The sequence below is a fragment of the Chrysochloris asiatica genome, unplaced genomic scaffold, assembly GCF_000296735.1.
Source record: "Chrysochloris asiatica unplaced genomic scaffold, ChrAsi1.0 scaffold00090, whole genome shotgun sequence".
Taxonomy (NCBI): Eukaryota; Metazoa; Chordata; class Mammalia; order Afrosoricida; family Chrysochloridae; genus Chrysochloris; species Chrysochloris asiatica.
In genome coordinates, this window is record NW_006408608.1 from 11,677,106 (window position 1) to 11,699,700 (window position 22,595).

The 22,595-nt window shown below is 42.3% G+C and overlaps 1 protein-coding gene across 1 annotated transcript; it reads right to left on the reverse strand.

Annotated features, from left to right (window-relative positions):
• Positions 1-1,853: 1,853 nt before the first annotated feature.
• Positions 1,854-21,286, reverse strand: PGD (phosphogluconate dehydrogenase). The gene is made up of 13 exons (XM_006866397.1): positions 21,279-21,286; positions 20,480-20,555; positions 19,373-19,552; positions 15,846-15,911; positions 15,057-15,175; positions 12,463-12,532; positions 9,577-9,711; positions 6,284-6,473; positions 3,663-3,793; positions 3,301-3,434; positions 2,349-2,448; positions 2,061-2,183; positions 1,854-1,973 (listed from the first exon to the last, which is right to left on the reverse strand). The coding sequence occupies exons 1-13, from the start codon at positions 21,284-21,286 to the stop codon at positions 1,854-1,856; spliced, it is 1,452 nt and encodes a 483-aa protein (XP_006866459.1).
• Between the last annotated feature and the right edge of the window lie 1,309 nt (positions 21,287-22,595).

Consider the following 22,595-nt stretch of genomic DNA (forward strand, 5'->3'; position numbering starts at 1 on the left):
ATGCAGGAGCATCCCAGTCTCTCCACATCCCGCCAGCATTTATTGTCCTCTACTTTTTTAATCTTTGCTGTTGTTGCTGGTGTGAAATGGTATCTTATTGTTGTAAATCCTCAAAATAGCCTTGAGGAGGTGGGAACTATTATCACCCATTTTACAAATGAGAAAACTGAGACCAAAGATATTAAATCATTTGCCCAAAGTCATACAATAAGTAGAATGTGAATTTGAAACCAAACCCCACTGTGCACACAGCTTCTTGAAAGGTTAGTTATTTAGTGCCCTTCTGACATTTAAACCTCAAATCTCTATTGCTCCTTTTTGGTCATTAGTAACAAAAACAAAAATCCACTACCCATTCTAGAAGCACACATCTGCCTAGGAACAAGTGGTCTCTAGGTTACCCTTCAAGAAACTTGCTGGTTTACACGCCTTAAAATAAGTCTCTTATGAGTAGTTTACTCAAGTGCTTCTTAAATTTGCAGCTGAGGGTGGGAGGGGGAATGTCGAAGTGCAGGGCCAGGTCTAGCTCAGTACTCACATGTAGACTGTTTTCAAGTTGGTTATTTAATGAAAAAGTTTGTCTCTTCCTTGTCAGTTCTGCCCGGCTCTCTTCTGAGATGGAGGACAGAAGTCATTATATACAATACCCTTTGTTAAAACACAGCTGTTTGCTCTATTTTTAAGCCACTTTTAGTACTTTTCTAGAGCTTTCCAGGAAAATCATCTTGGAGTTCAGCTGATTTGAGTTCAAACAAAAGCCTCACACCAAATTTGGGGGCCTGACTTTGGGACAAATAGAAGTGCAGGAAAAGGAATGAATCACAGCAAGCTGAGCCTATCACTCACTTAAAGGGGATTCTCAAAGTTTTTAAAAAATTGTTTAAATTGTGCTTTACGTGAAAGTTTACAGAGAAAATTAGCTTACCGTTCACTAATTTCTACATAGTAGAGTCCTGGTGTGGTACTGCAGGATAATGCGCTGGACTACAAGGTCACTTTGAACCACAAAGTTGGCAGTTCAGACCGACCAGCTACTCTTCGGAAATCCTATATAGGGTCGGTATGGCTTGGAACTGACTCTATGGCACTTAACAACAACAAAGTTAGTACATATTGTATTGTATCCATGATCCTGGTTACATTCCCTTCCAGAAAGTTCATTATGAAATATATGACGTACAGCTATATGACATACTATCACCATGGACAGACACCCACTAATGCAACTTAAAATCAGCAGTACCATCAAAGTCCCTTCTGCTTCTCATCTTTCCCCAGAGTTACTCATTATCCTACATTTGATATTTCTTATATTATTCAGAATCTTTAAAAAAGTTTTAAGAAACCAGAAGAAAATCTAGTAAGACTAGAAAGAAAAAGCTGGTTCAATGTAATGAAACATACTGCAAACAGTTCTACTAATAGAGATTATGGCTCAGTGTCACTGAGGTGAAAATATTAAAAAACCCAAATATAATGTAGCTTTTATTAAGTAGAGAGAAAAAATTCAGTTGCATGATACAAAGGTTCCAGTGAGATCAAATTCCAATAAAGCCGTTCCCACCTGCCAGGGCCTCAATCTCTCCAGTGTCATGGAAAACGACTGCTTCCAGGAGCCGTCTGAGCGGTGACGTACATGGTCACTTCTGGGCAAGGGTAGAGGACACAGTGGTTCTCACAGGCTACTTTACAGGTAAACGCTAATGGACTCTTTCAGGAGTATCTTATAACGCTTTGTTTTAAAAAAGATCTGAGCAGAGGGTAGGCCAAAGGGCCATGTAAGCAGTGTTTTGTGGCAAATGGAATGTTCCAGATTATGGAATTTTCTGTTTCTGTGCTGGTAACAAAAACAGTTAGGCATTGTAGGAAGAGGATGACACGCTGCCACCATGGCCCGTCCAATTAGTGTGGATGAACTGTCCTGGCTTGGCTAAAAGTTCATAGGTATGAGCCCCGAAGTAATCCCGCTGAGCCTAGGAAACAGGGAATTTGGTTAGTTAGACTAGTCTGTTGTAGGCATCCAACACTGAGGTACCAGCCAGGCTACTCCAGAAGTTTACCTGAATGAGGTTGGCAGGCAGCAGCTCATGTCTGTACCCATCGTAGAAGGAAAGTGCGGTGGTGAAGCAGGGCATGGGGATGCCTATCTGGACACCTGTACTGATGGCCCGCCGCCAGGAGTCCTGGGCCACAAACAAAGGTAAAGGTGAGTGATTCTTGCATAGAAAAGCTAACAGATGATGCTCTAAACTGCGGATTTCCATTGGTATCAAAGCTGCTAAAAGAAAATCAGATTCCCCCACTGAGAGAACTGGTGTTTCATATGGCCACCCACCTAGGCTCCATACCTGGCAGTTTTCAACAGCAGACTTAAAGAAGTCATCTAGCAGAAGATTCTGAAGTTCTGGGTTTCGATCAAATGCCTCCTTTATCTTCCCTAAGAATACACTGAAACAATGAAGAGGGAATGTTAACTATTGGCTAGTTGGTTGGTTATGTGCTGTGGAGTTGGTTCCAACTCAGCAACCCTGTACAAGGTTTCTAAGGCTGTAGCATCTCTATGGGAGCAGAAAGTCTCATCATTCTCCCAGAGAACAGCTGGTAGTTTTGAACTGCTGACCTTGAGGTTAGCAGCCCAACTCATAACCACTACACTACCAGAGTAGGCTGAATACCTGGCAGGAAATTAGGGAAGTTGGAAGCAGCAATATACCCAAGAGAGGTATCAAGTTATGGGTCTCATCCATTAAAGGTCCTTTAAGGTCAATGCAAACACTGAGCAAAACGTGCAGCGTAAACCATCTGGTCAGAGCCACTGCTGTACTGGGGGAGGCAACAATCTACCCCTCCCTTGTATCCCTCCATCACAGCAGCCATTGAAGAAGAGGAGCTGTGGCCATGGGCCTCAACGAAGGTCACAAGAATGGGAGCAAGCCACGGGTGAGTCACTGAGCACATCAAGTCAGTGCAGGACATGATCCGTTAGGTGTGGCCTTGCACCCTGTGAGCAATATGCCACGGGCTGCTCAAGGTCTCTATGAGAAAAGGGTGGGGACACACATCCAGGCTAAGAGGAAGTAACAGGAGCTGAGCAAGTGCTGGCTGCAATGAGGAAGGCAACTGTCAGCTGTATTTCCCCTGCCGCAAGTAGTAAAAAAAAGCCTTTCCACAAAAAAGAACAGATAAAAAAGAAATTTACTTCATTGATGCTTTTTCAGTTATAGGGAAATTATTCAGGCCTTAGACCCCAGGTCTGCACACAGCAGACCAGTGGTAAGTGGGGGGCACCCTCCTACTTACCTTCTGATGATGCAGCCCCCCCTCCACATCATGGCTATGCCACCATAGTTGAGGGTCCAACCAAATTCGGTGGCTGCCTGTCGTAGCAGCATGAAGCCTTGAGCATAAGAGATGATCTTGGAAGCATAGAGGGCCTAAAGCATGACATGAGACTGATTAGAATCCCACAGAGCAGAGAAACCAGCTGACATCTGCTGTGCAGACTTCTAAGGCGCGGTACAGGAAAAGCTGAACATCAAGATCAAGGCTGAAACTGTCCCACTTGCCACCCTATGGCCTCAGTGTGTTGTCCCTGAGCAACCCCTACATCACACCACCTTCAAAGGGACCAAAAGAGATTATTGCCAGGGACTATGCCCCACCTTCCGAATGTCTTCTAGGAATGATTTCTTGTTTCCTTCAAACTGGACCTTTTGGGGACCCTTTAGTTTTTTGGAAGCTTGCATCCTCTCATCCTTCAGTGATGATAAGCATCGAGCAAAGACAGCTTCACCTACATAGAGGGATTGGGGAAAGCAAAATATTAAAAAAAGAGTAAAGAGATCAGAAGGGCTAGAGGACATGGAAAAACAGAGCTGGAGCAGGAAATTCTGTTTTTCAAAGAGCTGAGAGTCTCAACAAACCTTAGGCCACAAAACTTAACTGGAATCAAAAAGAACTTTTATAAAAAGCGCACAGCAGTTAATTTCATAACTCAAATTCCAAGTTGATCTTTCACTGTAAACACAGATACTCAACCACAAAAATCAACACAAGGGAGTTTTGCGGTAAAAACACGATTTATTATTTTAACCAGTGTTGATCTATGAGTAAAATCTCACTTTCAACTTAGGACTTTTAAATGCTTACCAAAGACTCTTTTGAAGCAGTAACTACCTATTAGTTTTGAAACAATTAGTTTATTGAGGAAGTTACATAGACTCACCCATCGAAAAACTTCAGTTTAGAATTCTTATATTTTATGATTTTCATTATATCCACAATTATCATAAGTTTTACAATTTGCATTCATTTTTTGTTTATAAAAAACAAAAACAACTTTCAATAAAGTACATTTAATATCTCAAAAAAATTACCCCCTATAATTTTTAGCCAAGAAATAAATAGGCATAAAGGGGACAATACTAGAACACCAGTTATGGTGTGCTCACCATGGAGTGGTCAACCATTCAAGATTAAAAGAGCACCATTTCCCTAAGGACAAAGTTGAGACGGGATGGCAAGACGGGTGGGATGGAAATAGGAAACCACAGGAGGAGGCCAGACTGCAGTCACTGAGATGAAACACAGTAAGATCCACTGAATATAAAACTGATGATCTTGTCTGAAAACCTTTATACAATTCACAAAGCTTTTTTAAAAAAAATTGTCCTCTATAAAAAACTTGTTGCTCAGTTGACAATTTATATAATTAGAATAATTTACTGTTTTGCCATTTTCACCTCAATGGCAAAGTAAGAGAATCTTCTAGAAGTAAAGCCTCTGTAAGCACTGTGCCACCAGAGCTCCAGATGAGTAAAAGGGACTAGCCATACATTCAAGAACACAAGCTAAACTGGAATCATACCAAAAGCAAATGTCTTTCCATCCCTGCCCAACATTTTTCTCCTGTAATGCACACACACGATGACTTAGCAATTGTGGAAGGAAGCTCTGTAAGACATTTGTAAGGCAAATGTGGTAAAACCCCTTAGGGTTACATAAGAGGTGTCTAGAAGCCTAACTTCCCCATTAGTTCAGTAAACAAAAATGGCAACCATCCACAGATTAAGTCTAATGGCCTTCAATTTGTACAATGGGAACCAAGTCTAATCTCAAGTGTTAAGCTTTCTTTTTGAGGCTGTAATACTCTCACATACATTTATATCAATGATGAATAAACTTTCCCCAGCTACTGCCCTTCCACTCTGCCATGGTGTCACTGGAATTAGCTAAAAAGCCAATTTCTTTTTATAGAAGGCTGGACTACATACCCTACTTCCCCCCTTACTGTGTGGCTTTTAGCCACATGTAAACAGAATGAGGCATAATTGCTCAGGAATTCAAAAGAAGGGAGTGAACTAGATAGGGAAAAATCCCATATCTTGGAAAAGCAAATAAGGAAATCTGTTTTATTATTAAGGGAAACATTCTTCCAAGAGCAAAGGTAGCCTTCCATTTAACATACTGGACTTTTTTTTTTTTTTTTTCCCAATCTTACCAACATCCACTGGCATTGAGTTGATTCTGATCTGAGGCTGAGACTATGAAAGCAGAACGTCTACTGATTCGAACTGCCGTAACCCAGCCAACAGGGTTCCTTAATCATACCAAAAGTGTGTCTATTTTATTCTTTAAAAATCTGCCTTTGCTTCTGTTAACTCTTTCTTACTACTTGTATCTTTTCTGCTCAGTTCTACATTTTATTATTTCCTTTCCAGATCTTTTTGAGTTTACTGCTTAGTTCATTAATAAAATATAAACATGGATGGGAGAGTCCACAAGAACTGTGGGAAGATGATTTTATTTTGAGGAAAGAGGCAGAAGACTTAAGAAAAGAACATTGATGGACTTCAAATGTTTTATTATTTAATCTGAGGATAAAGAAAAAAACAAAACAGAAAAATACTAATAAATTATGAGACTATAACTGTTACTCTATGTACTATTTTACAGTTACCACTTTCTCCCCATTAAAAATATCGTACTCAGGTTGTTTAACTGTAATTAAATCACTAACGCAAAATGATTCCGAAGGTAAAATCAGGTAAGAGAGAAGGTTTTTTACTTTGTCCCTCAAGCCCAAATAAGAGGAGAGAGGATGATTACACAGAAGCTATTCAGAAGAGCTTCCAGCTTCTCACACTGCGGGCTTTCTCATGCAGAAGTAGCAGAAAACACTCGGAAAGCTGCTGGGGCTGCACAGAGGTTCTAAAGACTTGGCATCAGTACTCAGAAAGACATCAAGATCAGAAAGATGGTAAACAATGGGAAGGGACGTTACCAATGAGAGTGACAGGAACACCGTACTCCAGAGCTGAGATGGCTGTCCACTTTCCAGTGCCCTTCTGCCCAGCACTGTCCTTGATCTTTGGCAGCAGGTGTTTGCCATCAGTATCTTTGAATCTGAGGATATTTGCTGTGATTTCAATCAGGAACGAGTCTAGTTCTGTCTTATTCCATTCCTCAAATGCCTACAGGCAGGACATAACATTTCCAAAAATTAATAAAACCAGTATGAGACAAACAAGGATGATACAGGGCAGCCCCTTAACTGCTCTCTTTGTAATTGATTCATTCTTATCCTATGTCAAACTGACCAGAGGCAAACAGGCTCTTCCTGTAGTTAAGCCTCTGTTAATTGTCACTTCCCCAAGAGGCCCCACCACTCATCTGTGCTGCACTGTTGGTGGCTTATGTGTTGCTATTATGCTGGAAGCTAACAGCAGGGTCATCCAAGGTGGACAGGTTTCAGCAGTTTCCAAATTGAGACAAACCAGGAAGAAGGAGAGGCAGAGCACTTCTAACTGGTTGTCCATTGAAAACCTTACGAATAGCAGTGATGCATTGTCAGATAGAATGCTGGATGATGAGCCCCTCAGATTGGAAGGCACTAAAAAATACGACTGGGGAAGACCTGCCTCCTCAAAAGAGAGTTGACATTAATGATGTGGATGGAGCAAAGTTTTTGAGACTGTCATTTACTGATAGGGAACAACTCAAAATGAGAAGAACAGCTGCAAATATTCATTAATTGTCAGAACAAGCAGTAGATAGGTATATAGTTGAACTACAGCATTAATGAGGTATGCTCACTATGGAATGGGTCAATCATTCAAGATAAAAAATGCAACATTTACTTAAGGACAAAGTTGAAAAGGGCTGGAAATAAGCACAGGGAGGAAGGATTGCAATCACTGAGATGAAAATTTGCTGAATGCAAAACTAAAGATCTCTGTATTGTCATTCAATTAATAATAAAAAGGTTTTTTCTTAAAAAGGAATGAGAAAACACATCAGAATAAGTAGCTTTACTACTAATAAATTCCTATAATACTTTAAGGCTGTCTGTGAAGGATAACAGGACAATATGCCTACAAGGAAGACCAGTTAATACTAGTACCATTCAAATTTATGCACCAACTACTACAGCCAATGATGATTAAACTGAATTCTACCAACTTCTTCAGTCTGAAATCCATCAAACATGTAATCAAGCTACATTAAAAATTACTGGTGACTGGAATGCAGAGTTGGAGACAAAGAGGAAGGATCACTAGCAGGAAAGCATGGCCTTGGTGCAATGTTGGAGAATGCATGATAGAATTTTGCAAGACAGACAACTTCTAGAGCGTAGTGTCTCTCTATAGAATAAACACTGTACTGTGAACAACAAGGTTGGCAGTTATGAGCTCACCAGCCACTCTGTAGGAGAAAGATGAGGCTGGCTTTCTGCTCCTGCAAAGATTTATAGCCTTGGAAATCCTATACAGGGTTGTTATGAGTTGGAACCAACTTGGTGTCACTTTACAACAACAAGGACTTTTTCATTGCAAATACCTTTTTTCCAACATAAAAGGAGACTATACACATGGACCTCACCAGCTAGAATACACAGATATCAGAATATATTCCACCTAAATTTAGAGACTATTTCAAGAACACATTTAATGCATTAACACTAATGACAGAAAACCAGAAGAGTTGTGGGATGATATCAAGATTATCATACAAGAAAAAAGATTAAATTAAAAAGACAGGAAAGAAAGAAAAGACAAAAATGGATATTACAAAAGACTGAAACTTGCTCTTGAGTGTAGAGAAGCTAACATGAATGGAAGAAATGAGGAATTATAATTACATGTGCAAAGAACTAGAGTTAGAAAACCAACAGGGAAAACCACGCTCATCATCTCTCAAACTAAAGAAACTGAAGAAAACATTGAAGCCTTGAGATTCAAGTAATACTGAAGAATTCCAGGGGCACAATATTAACGATGCAGGAAGCATCAAAAACAGATGCAAGGAATAATACACAGGGTCACTGTACCAAAAAGAAAAGTCAGTGATGGATGAGCGTACCCTTTTATGTTTAAAATTGTTTATCTAGTTAACAACGCAGAAGTAATTAGAAAGAAAGTACAGATGTGTGTCGTTACTTTATATCAAAAAATAAGATGAAATTGTTAAGGGATAGATAGGTAGATATGAGGGAAAGCAAGAACAGTAGGATCTAGGTGGTGGGTATATATTTGCTTGCTGTAAAATTCTTTCAACTTTGCTTTATGTTGGAAAATTATCATAATAAGACATTGCGGGGAATGTTTTAAGGTCTGCTTTATGCATCCCTATTGTAACTAACTTTTTTGATTTAACTCAAGACTGGTGGTGGTTATGTGCCGTGGCGCCGGAACAGACTCATAGCGACCATGTACAGGGTTTCTGAGGCTGTAAATCTTTACAGGAGCAGAAAGCCTCATCTTTCTCCCGCGGAACAGCTGGTAGTTTCGAACTGCTGACCTTGGGATTCACAATCCAATTCGTAACCACTACACTACCAGAGCTCCTTAACTCAAAACTAGTCCCAACTAAATAATCAAAAAGCAAGATTTAGCTGCATCTTCCACAGAGGACACTTGTAGAATCGAGTGAGATATTGTGTGTAAAGTGGCACAGACTTGACTTGACACACAGTAGGGCTAACCAGCAGAAATGATTACATTCTGGAGTCTTCAGGAACATTTTGCTAGTGACTAGATCCTTTTAAAATCCTGTTACTGAGAACCCTAAACCAAACCCGCTAATATTGAATTGATTCTCACTCACAGTAACTCTACAGGACAGAGCAGAACTGCCCTACAGGTCCAAGGCTATCAATCTTTACAGAAGCAGACAGTCATATCTTTCTCCACGGAGCAGCTGGTGGGTTCGAACCACTGATCAATCGTTTTGTTAACAACTGAGCAGTGTAGCCACTATACTACCAGGACTTGCTTCTACTACTGATTGTTGTTGAGTGCTGCTAAGTTGATTTCGACTCAGAGAGACCCTGTACAGGGTTTCCGAGGAGCTGCTAGTGGGTTTGAACCACTGACCCTGTAGTTCACACAGTCCAGTGCTGATCCTACAGCGCCATAGCAGGACTCCTCTATGGATAGCTTTTCTTAAATTAGGCTGAGTTCACCCGGGCCACCAGAATGGAGAGAAGAGAATGAGGAAGGGATTACTTTCCTGGGCCAGCCCCTTCTGGCCTCAGCAGTGATGGCTCCCTCGGCATGGAGGCTGTGCCGGGCTCACCTTGGCCATCTCGTCATGCTCCATGCCCAGTACATCTTTCATCAAGTGGTAAGCCTCACAGATGAGCTGCATGTCGCCATACTCGATCCCGTTGTGCACCATCTTCACGAAGTGGCCTGCTCCCTCATCTCCCACCTGTCCGAGGGTACAGGGACAAGCACAAAAGGCCTTCAGAGAGGCAGCCAGTACACCACAACACCTACATCAGTACTGAGGTCAGATTCCTTGGCAAGACTGCCTCCCTGTACTCACACTATTGTTGAAATAAGAATCATCGTATAACAGATCACCACAAGCTCCAGTCCAGTGCAATGCTATTTTAAACTCATTTCCCAGAAATATTTTAAACTTCCCAAATCCATGGCAGTTCTTCAGCCTAAATTTCCCATTATTTCTTCTTTTAATTTAAAGCAGCTCCTAATTCTCTAGCCCCCATCGAAAGGTGAAACAAGTCTTCTTTTTCCTGTATTAGAACTGGCTAATTAAACCACTATACTTTAAAAATGTGTATAAATGTATTATAATTGTTTTTAATGGCTATGGAAAAGTCAAATGACCTTGGATCCAATGTCTGACCCTCAACCTTATACTCTTAAAAAAATGTATTCTTGCCAGGGTCCCCAAGTTCATACTAATTTATAATAGAAAAGCTTGCAAGATAAAAAGAAAATGAGAATACCAACTTAGGAATTTCTGAGAAACTAAATTATCTGAAAATTAATGGGCAAAGAATCAGAACATAGGGAGCACTGGGTCAGCTAGGTCATTGCATGAGGCTGTGCAACCACGTGTCCATCTCTATGGTATGGATACACCCACCTGGTGGCCAGGGGCTTGTTTGACCTGGGTGGTCTCTCTCCTGGCAGTCACTACTTAAACTGATACCATCAGCACTTACATCAGACTTCCCTTTTCCATTGCTAACCTACCGGATCCTGATTTTGACACTTTCTTTGGCCATGAACTAACATGGCCAATAACACCTTACTTCACTTAGTTCTTCCTGTTGCTTCAAAAATTAACTAAGGGCGCCTGCTTTCAGTATCTATTGTTGTTGTTGTTAAGTGCCGCTGAGTTGATTCTGACCCATGGCGACCCTGTATAGGGTTTCTAAGGAGCAGCTGATGAGCTTGAACCATCAACCTTCAGTTCAAACGACCTTGCAGTCTGACGCATTAGCCCACAGCACCACACCAGGACTTCATTATCTATACTGTTATTTTAAATGAGCTGCGAATAAGTCTGAGGCCACAGAATGTAAATCGACTTGATCACAACATTAAAGCGCATACACTGCTTTTGCTTATGACTATTTCCTGGTGGTGCTAATAGGTGCTGTCCAATCGATTTCAACTAATAGTGACCCCATGTGACAGAGTAGAAATGTCTCATGGGATTTCCTCCACTGTAATCTTAATAGAAGCAGACCACTACATCTTTCTTCTGTGAAGCTGCTGGCTGGGTTCAAACCACCAAGCCTTAGGTTAGCAGCCGAGATCTTAACCACAGCGCCACCAGGGCTCCTTGACTTTGTCCGAAGTGCATCTAAAAGGAGGAAGCTACTGGTACTGCATTGTTACAATAGTAAAATCTTTACCAAGGAAAGAGATTCTTTCTAATCTTTCATATTGCTGAGAAAATTACTCATCCTTTTAAGTCACAGCTCCAGATTATATCTACCCTAAGCAGATTTTGAATGAACTCAACTGCAAATCACTGGTTAAACCCAAGGACCAGTGTAACTGCTACAGCCATCAGGGTCTGTCAGGCCCACAAAAGGAGGGCTTCTCTCATTCCCCGGATGCCTTAATTCTTGCCTTCATCTTTTATCTCACACAAAAATTTTATCACACATATATATATATATATATCATAAAATATATCATAAACATATATAAAGATATATGTATATAAACACACATATGATTAATATATGAAGTTTCTCATAGAAAATTAAAGGGGTTTAAGAACTAAAGGGTATCCTTGGATGATGCCGTTAACCAAAAAGCTGCTAATCACAGGTGAGACGTTCAAGTCCACCCAGAGGTACCTCAGAAGAAAGGCCTGGTAATCTCCCCAAAAAGTAGCTGTTGAAAGGCTTACGGAGCAGAGTTTTAACACAGACAAGGTCACTATCAGTTGAACTGATGTGGTGACAACTTGTGGTGCTGGTAAAAACTAACAGAACCTTGGAGATCATCTAGTCTAAACTCCATATTTAACACATAAAGAAACAAATGCCCAAATAGGCCTAATGTCACACAAGGAGCTGAAATGGAGAGCCAGAATTAGAATCCAGGTCTCCTGAGCCTAGTGGTTTTTCCATCCACAGTATGGACTAAGGCCGCACTGGGGATACAATTTTAATAGCCACACAAAATAGGAGGAAGGAGATATCTGTGTACTACCCTAGGCTCCTTCACAATCACTCAGAGTGAGTCTGCAGCTTATTCTACTGAAGCAGAGAATATCAAAATCCCAGGCTACGAGCAAACAATTTTCCACATTCACGGCCCAGGCGTCTGACACAGTAAGGGTTTATCCAATCTTCTTCCTTCCACCCAGGTAACCAAAGCCCACGTTTGACTCTGACATTCTTTCGCCATATAGTAAACATGGCTAAAAACATTTGACTTCACTTCGTTTTTCTTGTTCCTTAATGAGTTGAGGAGGGCTGCCTACACTGTCAGCCCAAGCCTGTGGATACTCACTCCCTAACTCAATTAAGATATGAAGCATGCAACTGAGACATCAGCTATGCTAACAACTCAAACACTGAGAAGCTTGGGTCACAAAGCTGACTGCTGGGACTCAGGTGTCCTGTGCAATGTGCCCTCAGTGGAGCCAATGTTTCCAAATGGCTTTGAAGAGTAGCCTGGCACTTGCCCAGTCACAGCAGGGTTCTCCAGTTCCGACTTTTGCAGCAATGTCTTGGAAGATTGTCTTGATGTGGGGCCTGTGGAGAAAACAGTGGAATTCAGCTTTGAGAAGAGGGGCTGGCAGTACAAGGAAATACTCAAGGACTGCCCCCATCCCACAGATTTTTCTTTTTAATGCAAGGTGGAGGTACCCACTACAAAGTAATGAATGAGGCTAGTCCTCCAGGTAAATCTGAGTCCTGTGCTAACTGACCCGCCTGCTCCCCAGATTCTGGCGGGCACCAAAGCAGGAGTTGTAGACTACATAATCGAATCTGAAGCCACAGACAAAAAGGCTGGGTAGAAGCATCATCAAAACCCCAGACATTTCCAAATTGCAGACTCAAAAGCAGCAGCTGTGGTTCCAAACAGCAAGTAATATGCAAGTTCCTTTAGAGTCCCGCCTTCACTAGTCTGGATGTACCTCATCAGGTACATCAAGATTCTGGACAGCTGGGTTAAGGGTAAAGACAGACAGACTGTGCAAAATTCCCAAGTGATACACTCACTGTTATTCAGAGAAGCAACTGGTCTTCATTCTCCCCTCTCCCTACTAAGAAGACATATTCACTCTAGAGGTTTTTTCCTTACTGTTCTTTTTAAAAAAAAAAAAAATTATATATATATATATATATATATATTTTTTTTTTTTATGGTGTTGGAGGAGAATACTGAAAGTGCCATGGACTGCCAAAAGAACCAACAGATCTGTTTTGGAAGAAGTGCAGCCAGAGTGCTCCTTGGAGGCCAGGATGGCTAAGCTTCATCATCTCTCCTACTTTGGACATATTGTCAGGAGGAAACAGTTGATGGAGAAGGATGTCATGCTGGGTAAGGTGGAGGGTCAGAGAAAAATAGGAAGACCCCCAACGAAATGGATTGGCCAGGTGACATCATTGATGGACTCAAGTGTGGCAGTGGTAGTGAAGTTGGCCCAGGATCGGACATTGTTTCGTTCTGCTGTGCATGGGGTCGCTATGAGTCGGTTCTGACTCGATGGCACCTGACAACAACATATATGTTTCTAATAAAGGCTTTGCCGGAGTCCTGGTGTGGCACTGTGGGTTAATGCGCCAGACTGCAAAGCCATTTGAACTGCAAGGTCGGCAGTTCAAGCTCACCAGCCGCCTCTCGGAAACCTTATACAGAATCACTATGGGTTGGAATCAACTCGACAGCACTTAACAACAATAAAGACTTTACACAGTAAATGATTTCTCATTTGACAATTTCTACACAAACTGTTCAGTGACATTAGTTACATTTTCCACAATATGTCAATCTTCTCTTTGACTGTGTTCTAGTTGTTCAGCTTCTAGTACATACCCTAAGATTTCCCTTATCTTCTCATCTTTGCTTTTGAGTAACCGTTGACCTTTTGGTCACTATTGATTGATACAGCCTTCTTCAGAAAAGCTTCTGGGTAATCATAAAATCTTTAATAAGAATTACAAATTAACATTTAGGAGTAAGGGGTTAAGACTGCTACATCTTAAACTTTACAACTTTGTTACTGTTTCAGGTAAAAATGCCAGTGTGAAAAAGGGAACTATTATGAGCAGTTACAACACCCCTGTAGGTGAAATCTTTTCATGTGCATTTCTTGCATTCCTAATAGCACATTTTTGATATTGGCATTCTTTCCCCATATGGTAGGTAACATTGCTAAAAACACCTTTACTTCATCTTTCTGTTCCTTAGTGAACTGAGGAATCCTAGTGTGACACTCTAGAATAGACACTGAACAGCAAGGTTGATCTGAACCACAAGGTCGGCAGTTCAAACCCACCAAGCCACTCCTCAGAAGCCCTATACAGGGTTACTATGAGTTGGAACTGACTCCACAGCACTTAACAATAACAGTGTGGTGCTGGAGTCCTGGTGTGGCTCTACAGGGTAAGCACTGGACTGCTAATCACAAGATCAGTTCAAACCTACCAGTTGCTCTCAGAAACCCTATACAGGGTCACTATGAGTCGGAACTGATTTGAGGGTACTCAACAAGTGTGGCGCTGTAGGATAAGTACTGAGCTAACCTCAAGGTTGGAGGTTCAAACCCACCAGTCACTCCTCGGAAACCCTACGTAAGATCCCTGAGTCAGAACTGATTCAATGGCAACTAAGAACAACAATAGGCCACTAAACAGACAGCCCAGCAAAAGTGTATTTAAAATTTCTACTTAGTTCCCAGGGACAAAAGAGGCTTAGCTAGATTTTTTCATTACCACAATTATTAAGTAAACAATTATTTTAGGACCATAAATTAGCTAAAAGAGGTAAACTTTCTCCTAAACTCAGTGCCCAGGACATCATTTGAACTGCTTACTTGAGGCCTCTGAACCCCTTAAGCCTAGTCCAAACTTCTAGAATCAAGTCTTGGAAGGAGTAACAGAGAAGAAAAGAATATGCACATAGATCAAAGCAGCAAAATATGTAGATAAAAGGGAAATATTCCCAGCATCTCCAATTCCCAAAACTCAGTGCACCACAGAGAAGCCTCAGACTGAGGAACTGTACCTGTCTCGCTTGTACGGAAAAGGAAGTGCTGCTGATGCTACTTACCAAGCTTCTTTATTCCCTCCTGGCATTAGAGATGGGCCATAGCGGGCCCCCTCCTCTCCACCACTAACTCCGCTCCCCACAAACAAGATTCCCTTGGCCTTGAGGTCTTGGCACCGTCTCTAAAAGAGAGAAAAATAATTTCATTATGCTTCTGAAAAATAAATTTCTACCAGTGAGTAAGAGTGAGAGGATATCTGAAACAGGTACAGAAAGCCCACATTTGACATTAAATGACCCAAAAATAACCTGATTATTTAAGAACCTTGATTCCCTCAATTTGGGAATTAAAATGAAAAAATCATGTCTTGTAGGTTCCAGAGATCTATTCTGTCCCCAATAAAGCCAGACATATATTCCCATCTTATTGGAAAAGACTGTGTACATTGACTTGGTTAAAGTTGACTTAATACAAACCAGATTTTTTGCCATTGAGCACTTCAGAGTGTACAGAAACCTCCCCTAAGCATATAAGAGCCTAGTGCAGTGTTCTCAATTACTTTATACATTGATGTCTCACGGATCACTGGGAGTGAAAAAGCACGGAAGTATAAGCTCCCTGCCAGCTGTAGCCAAGTAGCCATTCTCGAGTTGTGTGAATGATGAGCACACCTCATCCACTAACTATGTATTAGTAGAAAAACAATCAAGAACTATCACATGGGTACCAATCTACAAAGAATTAACACTACCAGAGGAAAGTTCAATGTTTGTCACGTGTGTAATGCCAATACTTTTTCTAGAATGTTCTTGGAACTGGGAAGAATTTGGACCAAAGGAAAGAACACTTACTGTGGTATCCCTGTATTCAGAATTTCCCCCATCAATGATGATGTCACCAGCACTCAACAATGGTACCTAGAACCAAACACCAGCATTAAAGTGGGCCACAGAAATCGAAGGCAAAACATACCTTGATTAATTAAAACAGACAAAGGAATTCATTCCAAGTAAGTCCAGCTTAAAAGCACGTTATTTAATCTTTAAAAATCCCTTTATGATTAGAGCTAGACCCTTAATTAACTCCCTATTTAAGAGCTTGCTGTTGGTAAAGTACTTACGAGTGAATTCTGACTCAGAGTGAACCTGTATAAGGGTTCTAAGGAATGGCTACTGGCTTTGAACCAGCAACACTGTGGTTAGCCTATTACACAGCAACCACATACATCTACCTGGCACCCTCCAAGACAGAGATAATTCTCTTTAAGTACTTTAAGGTTTTATTTTGATACACCTAGAAAACTCTGTATTGTAAATGTATACCACCAGTATCCCTTACACAGTAGCTCAAGGACTAACTCCAGAAGAGTCTATCACTTCCTACAATGCCTACCTAGAACACAGTAAGGAGTCCTGTACGTGCACTGGATAAGCATTTGCCTTTTAACCACAAGGTTGGCAGTTCAAACCCACTCAGAGGCTCAGGGTGAGAAAGACCTGGCAATCTGCTCCTGTAAAAAGTCGTCTTGAAAACCTTATGGGGCAGCCCTACTGTCACATGGGGTCACTATGAGTAGGAACTGACTCAACAGTGTCTAATAGGAACAACAGAACAGTGTAAAGATCTAGTAAAGATATGTAAAATGGTAAAGTGTATGAATAAGTGATTTTGATCCAGAGCTTCAAACTGGTTCTTCCCAACTCAGTCATGGCTGACGAACTGAAGCCAGACAGGCCCAAGTTTGTAAAATGTGGGTGTACTGGAAAGATAACCAAAATAGGAAAAATTACAGGTTGATGCCCTACAAGATACTGTATCTCCCTCTTAGAAAGCAAAGGCAGTATGCATGTTGCCTAGCAAACAAATCTCTTGACTAGAAGAGTCAGACACAGTGCCCCATTCAACTATGGTGACAGACTACACTACTTTGAATGTATGTCATTCTCCACACTCCAACCTTCTACATCAGGTTCTTGAGAAGGCTCATTACACCTCTTCTGAGTCTTCCCATTCCAGTTATTGACCCACTTTACCAAAAATGTTGTAAGTCACTTTTTCCTGTGAATTAATGAAGGATTACAAAGTAGATCATCAGCTTTATATTGAACAAGTCACATACCGTTTCATATCAATGAATGCAACCCTTTCAATGTAACATTATTTATCACACTTCCTCCCTGTGTTTACTTCCATTCCTACTTTCCCAACTCTTCTGAAGTTTGTCCTTGGGTAAATGGGGCCCTTTTGATTTCAAATGGTTGATCATTCTATGGTGTGCACGCCTCACTAGTGCCGCCAAACACCTATCTATTTTTTGGCTGATACTGAACCATGGGGGTGAGTTCAGTTTCAGACCTGAAGGGTGACCAAGGACCATAGTCTTGGGCTTCTACCAGTATCTTTCTGACCAGTAAGTGTGGTGTTTTTTATAAAAATAATTTTTAGTTTTGTTCCACATTTTCTCCCCTTCTATCTAGGACTTTCTCATGTGATTCCTTTCAGAGCAGCTGGTAGTGCTAGCCAGGTACTATGTAGTTCTTTTGGTTTCAGGATCATGGAGACTGATGTTCATGTCGTCCATTAGTCCACTGGACTGTTTCCAAGCAGCTTCAATTTTCATCATTCTTCTCTCCTCTACAGAGGGAAAGACCGGTAGCTGCACCTCAGATGTTGCTCATGACCTTCTAAGATGCCAGTTGTTACTTACCAAAGTCAGATGTACACCATTGTCAGTGTGATGCTAATTCCACTCAAATTTTAAAATTCGGGTCTGCTTCAAATTTTCAGCCATGACTAAACTGGTTTGGCACCCCATTTTGATCAATATTGTTTGGAAATGGCAGGTAGAGACTGAGCCTTGAATATCATTGTTGTTAAGTACCACCAAGTCAGTTCTGACCCATAGCGACCCTGTATAGGCTTTCTGAGGAGCAGCTGGTGGGCTTGAACCACTGACCTAGCAGTTCAAACCGACTTTGCAGTCCAGAGCATTAACCCACAGCGCCACACCAGTACCCCAGTATCATACTTCTGCCCATTACTCAGGTCAGTGTTATTATTCAATCTTTCCTCCTACAGGAAATACATATGTGCAATAAAGAAGAGTCAGTGCAAATAATTCATTTAGATCTTCAGAGAGAATTCTACATTAACAGCTCTGTTGTTAACAGTTAACATTGCTTGATGTTTTCCCTAGACTGAAAAACAACATAATTTTCAGTCCATTCTGTATGAAGCTAATCAAGAACAGCATGATATTCTACTATACAAAAAGGTTACAATGTCCTTCATCACACTGTCTTTCCTTTGTAGGTTGTTTATTTTTAAAATGGTAGCATGCTGGTTACATTCCTCTCTCAGAAGAAACCATTCCACTGTTAACACTATTCCTTTCAGAAAAGGAATGTTAATCCCTTTGCTTTATTATCCCTACATTACTTACTTACAACAAAACATTTCTTCCAAACTGGTAGTTCTTTGATTTTTTTGGGGGGGTGGGGTGGGGGGAGAGCTCTAAGGCAAAAATTTTTTTAATTTCAAAATAAATTATTTTCAATGGTTCCCCCTTTATCCATACTACATTTCTTTTTTTTTTTTACCCCCCCTCCCCCAAAAGCAGTCGACCCTTGAACAACACAGGTTTGAACTTTGCGGGTCCACTTACAAAGGGATTTTTTTCGTTTTCCCCTGTTGCCACAGTGAGCTCAAGTGTTACAAGTATCTGCTTAGATTGTTGTGTGAAACAAACCATCTCTGAGTGAGTAGTTTGTTTCTCCAGTAACTGCTAGTCTCTCACCCTCCCTAACTAGAGAGATGAACTGCTTACATGGAGATGATTAGTGGACATTTACAACACAGGCTCAATGCAACAGCAACAGGAAAAATAGCCTGCAGTTCCCAAGATTCTCTAGGGTGATTTGTCACTTAAATTATACAACTACTTTGAGAATTGTTGCTTTATAGGAATATCAAGAATAAAATGAAATAGATTTCTAAATTTGGACATACAGGTTTATTAGTAGGTATCACTGAACATTCATACATGGATAGTACACAAACTTGTAATGTCTTCTGAATAACAAAGATAATGAACCCATATGATTATTTGGTTGCTATTCTTATTGTTAATTACTATGGAAATTTCTTAGTGTCCTCAGAGGAATTATTACTAGCTAAGAATACGGGGTTATTTAGATAATGAGTGCCAATCAAGTTCAGCAACACTGAGACATTTAAGCAATCATTTCACCAGATTGTACACTTTATCTCTAGAAGCAGAGGGAGAAAAAAATCTCTGAAGTAAAAGAAAGGAAAAAGCTAAATGAAGAAACCAAAAAAGCTGTCATACTAGCAATAGTGGGAGCAGAGTTGGCCTTACCAGTTTTTCAATGAAATCATCAACAGCTTGACCAGCCTTCACGAGAAGTATGATCCTCCGGGGCTTCTTTAACTTGGAGACAATTTCCTTCAAAGAGTGAGCACCAACCACTTTGGTTCCCTTTGCCTCGTTGGCCAAGAAATCATCAACTTTGGAGACCGTCCTGTTAAAAGCACAGACCTAAAGGGACAAGCAGCTTGATTAGGGGATCTACAACAAATAAAACTTTGAGACTGACGATGACATTTCCATTTGTCCCAAGATTTGTGGAAGGTCCATCTCAGTTGTTCCTCTTCTTTGTTACCAAAGCTGCTTTTAAGTTCCCATCTGCTCAAGTGCTGGCTGAGCACAGACTGTTACGTTCAGCTGCCTCAGTAGGATGAAATGACAGGGAACGCAACATAAAGCAAAGGTCAATGGCCCTCGGCATACCAAACTCATCTGTCACTGGGATTCAGAATCTGATCCAGAATCCAGCCAGTTCCACAAGGAACTCTGCTTTCTGTCACTAGTCACTGCCATGCCTGTGTCTAAACCAGTCTAGTATTTAGACACAAAATTCTCACATTCCTCTTATCTCACTAAGTAATAAAGTTCAAAGTTCTGCAGACCCAGCAGGATCGCTTCTCCTCTCTCATAAATCTTGACTTAAAAGACAAAACAAAATAAAGAAAGACAACAAATTCTAAAAACAAAACCCTTGTAGCAGCCCTGTAGGACAGAGTCAAACTACCCCACAGGGTTTCCAAGGCTGCAATCTTTACAGAAGTAGACTGCCCATCTTTCTTCTATGGAGATTCTGATGGGTTCAAACTGCCAACTTTGTGCTTAACTTGTTGACTGCCCCACCAGGGCTCCTTCCTCTACTTCAGGCCGGATTTCATTGGTCAGGCTGTAAACCTTCTAGAACTGACAGATACATTCAGCAGGCCTCTCTTCCTCAGACCAGCAGAGCAGTTTCTCCCACTTAGAAATTGTTTTTCCTTCCTTTACTACATCCCCTAAGCAGCAACAGGGTATGAGATAGATTATATGAGAACTTTGAAATCAACAGAACCAGATACCCCAGCTATTGTATTCCAAGAATCCAGAAAACAAGACACTTACCACAAAGCCGTGGTCGTTCATGTTCAAAATTAAGTTCTGGCCCATGACAGCCAGTCCAATCAGTGCAATGTCAGCTCTGCAAGACGGAGAAAAAAGGTGTCAGGGGCACTGAATTCAATGCAACTCGGGAACCCAATTATTTCTAGCTCTTGATACCCCGAGTCACTTTTCTTACGTTTTCCTTTGTCCCCATACTCCCCCGTACAAGTTAGAAGGCAGGTAATGCAGCCTTCCATGAAACTGTAGGTAGACAAGTCACTCAGGGAACCCCAAGTCTAGTGCCATGAACTAACCCTGCACTTAGGCAGTTATTCAGAGCGTGTCATTTGGGTCCGAATGTCTCCGGTCATTATTTTTTATGGCAGATGTCCCGTCTCCCCCACTGCAGGTGAGCCCCGCAGGGGGGGGACGAGCCTATGGCCACAGCTCCTCCTCGGGTTGGCGGCGGAGGGTCGGAGCCGGTTCCCTCCCTCCGGGTGCCCTCGCAGCGCCTCTGCACTTCCCCATGCTCAAGGGCCCTTCCAAGGCAGGGGAATCCGCCCAGGCCGCTGTCGCGCAGAGGATCGGGGGTTGGGATCGGGATCGGGGTTTCTGGGGTCTGGGGCCGAGGAGCTGAAGCCTGGAGCTCGGAGGCCCACGAAGCCAGGCTTAGGGACCCCAAGGGGCTGATGAGACGCCAGAGGGCACGTCTGTGCTCCGAGCTGAAATGACCTGCCGGATCCCAGCCTCAGAAACTTCCCCGCAGGCACAGAGTCCGCGCCCAGCTTCCCGCCCCGGCCCTCCGGAGTAGGGCACTCACTCGGCCATGGCGGCGGCGGCGGCGACAAACCAGAAACGAAGAGAGTCAAAGCGCGGAGAACTCGGGGTTCGCGGCAGACTGAGACTCTAAGCGCGGCTCTGGCTCACCACAGGAGTGTGCAGCCGCTCACCGCCCGGCTTTTCCCTGTCGGCCAATCAGGAGGAAGGGGCGGAGAGTTGCAACCAAGCTATTGGTCGGCTCCAGCGCCTGTTAGACCACCTGAGGACAAGCGGGCCTGCCCACTCCCGGGGCTGGATCAGTAGAGCGCCGAGCACATCGACGTCCTCACCCAGCGCAGGCTGGGGGCGTGGCTCTCACGCAGGCGGCGGCCAGGTCTGCTTGGCCTTGCTACGGGCAGAGGACCTGTGTGATTCCGGGCTCCCCACCTGCACACAGGACTCTGCTCCAGGACACCGGGCGACAACTGGAGCGTGGGTATCTACCGCCTGTCGCACAACTTCCACGAGTGCTCCTAGGCTCGCAGGGGCCCCGTGCGTGGCGTAGCTGTAGTGATAACTCACACTGTACCGCTTGCGCTTTAGTGTGTCAGGCACATGCACACTGTTTGCCTGCTTCTCCACCACTCACTCCATCCCCTAGTCCCCTAGTCTGGGGACACAGGCCTCAGGATCTGAGTTTGGGTCCAAGGCACTGGACCTTTAGGCTTAACTAGATCACCAGCCAGAAAGATGTTTGGTGGTGGTTATGTGCCGTGGTTCCCACACACAGGGTTTCCCAGGCTGTAAATCTTAACAGGAACAGCTGGTAGATTCGAACTGCTAACCTTGAGGTTCGCAGCCCGATTCATAACCACAACGCTACCAGAGCTCCTTACCGTGTGCTTTATTGACTACGCAAAGGCTTTCGATAGTGTGGATCATGACAAGCTACGGACATCATTGCGGAGAATGAGCATTCCGGAACACTTAATTGTGCTCATGAGGAACCTGGGAACACTGAATAGTTTAAAATTAGGAAAGGTGTGAGACAGGGTTGTATTCTTTCACCATACTTATGCAATCTGTATGCTGAACAAATAATCAGAAACTGCATTATATGAGGAAAAACGCGGTATCAGGATTAGAGGAAAACTCATTAACAACCTGCAATATGCAAATGGTACAACCTTGCTTGCTGAAAGTGAAGAGGACTTAAAATACTTAACTGATGAAGATCAAAGAGCACAGCCTTATATATGGATTGCATCTCCATGTAAAGAAAACAAAAGTCCTAACCACTGGACCAATAATCAACATTCTTATCAATGGAGAAGAGACTGAAGCTGTCAAGAACTTCATTCTTCTTGGATCAACTATC

What these genes read in the sequence shown, in the direction of transcription:
- PGD (XM_006866397.1), bottom strand. An exon ending in ATGATTTCATTGAAAAACTG is followed by an intron (nt 15,912 to 19,372) that starts GTAAGGCCAACT and finishes GTTTGGTTCTAG; the next exon opens with GTACCATTGTTGAGTGCTGG. An exon ending in GAGAACCCTGCTGTGACTGG is followed by an intron (nt 9,712 to 12,462) that starts GCAAGTGCCAGG and finishes ACCCTCGGACAG; the next exon opens with GTGGGAGATGAGGGAGCAGG.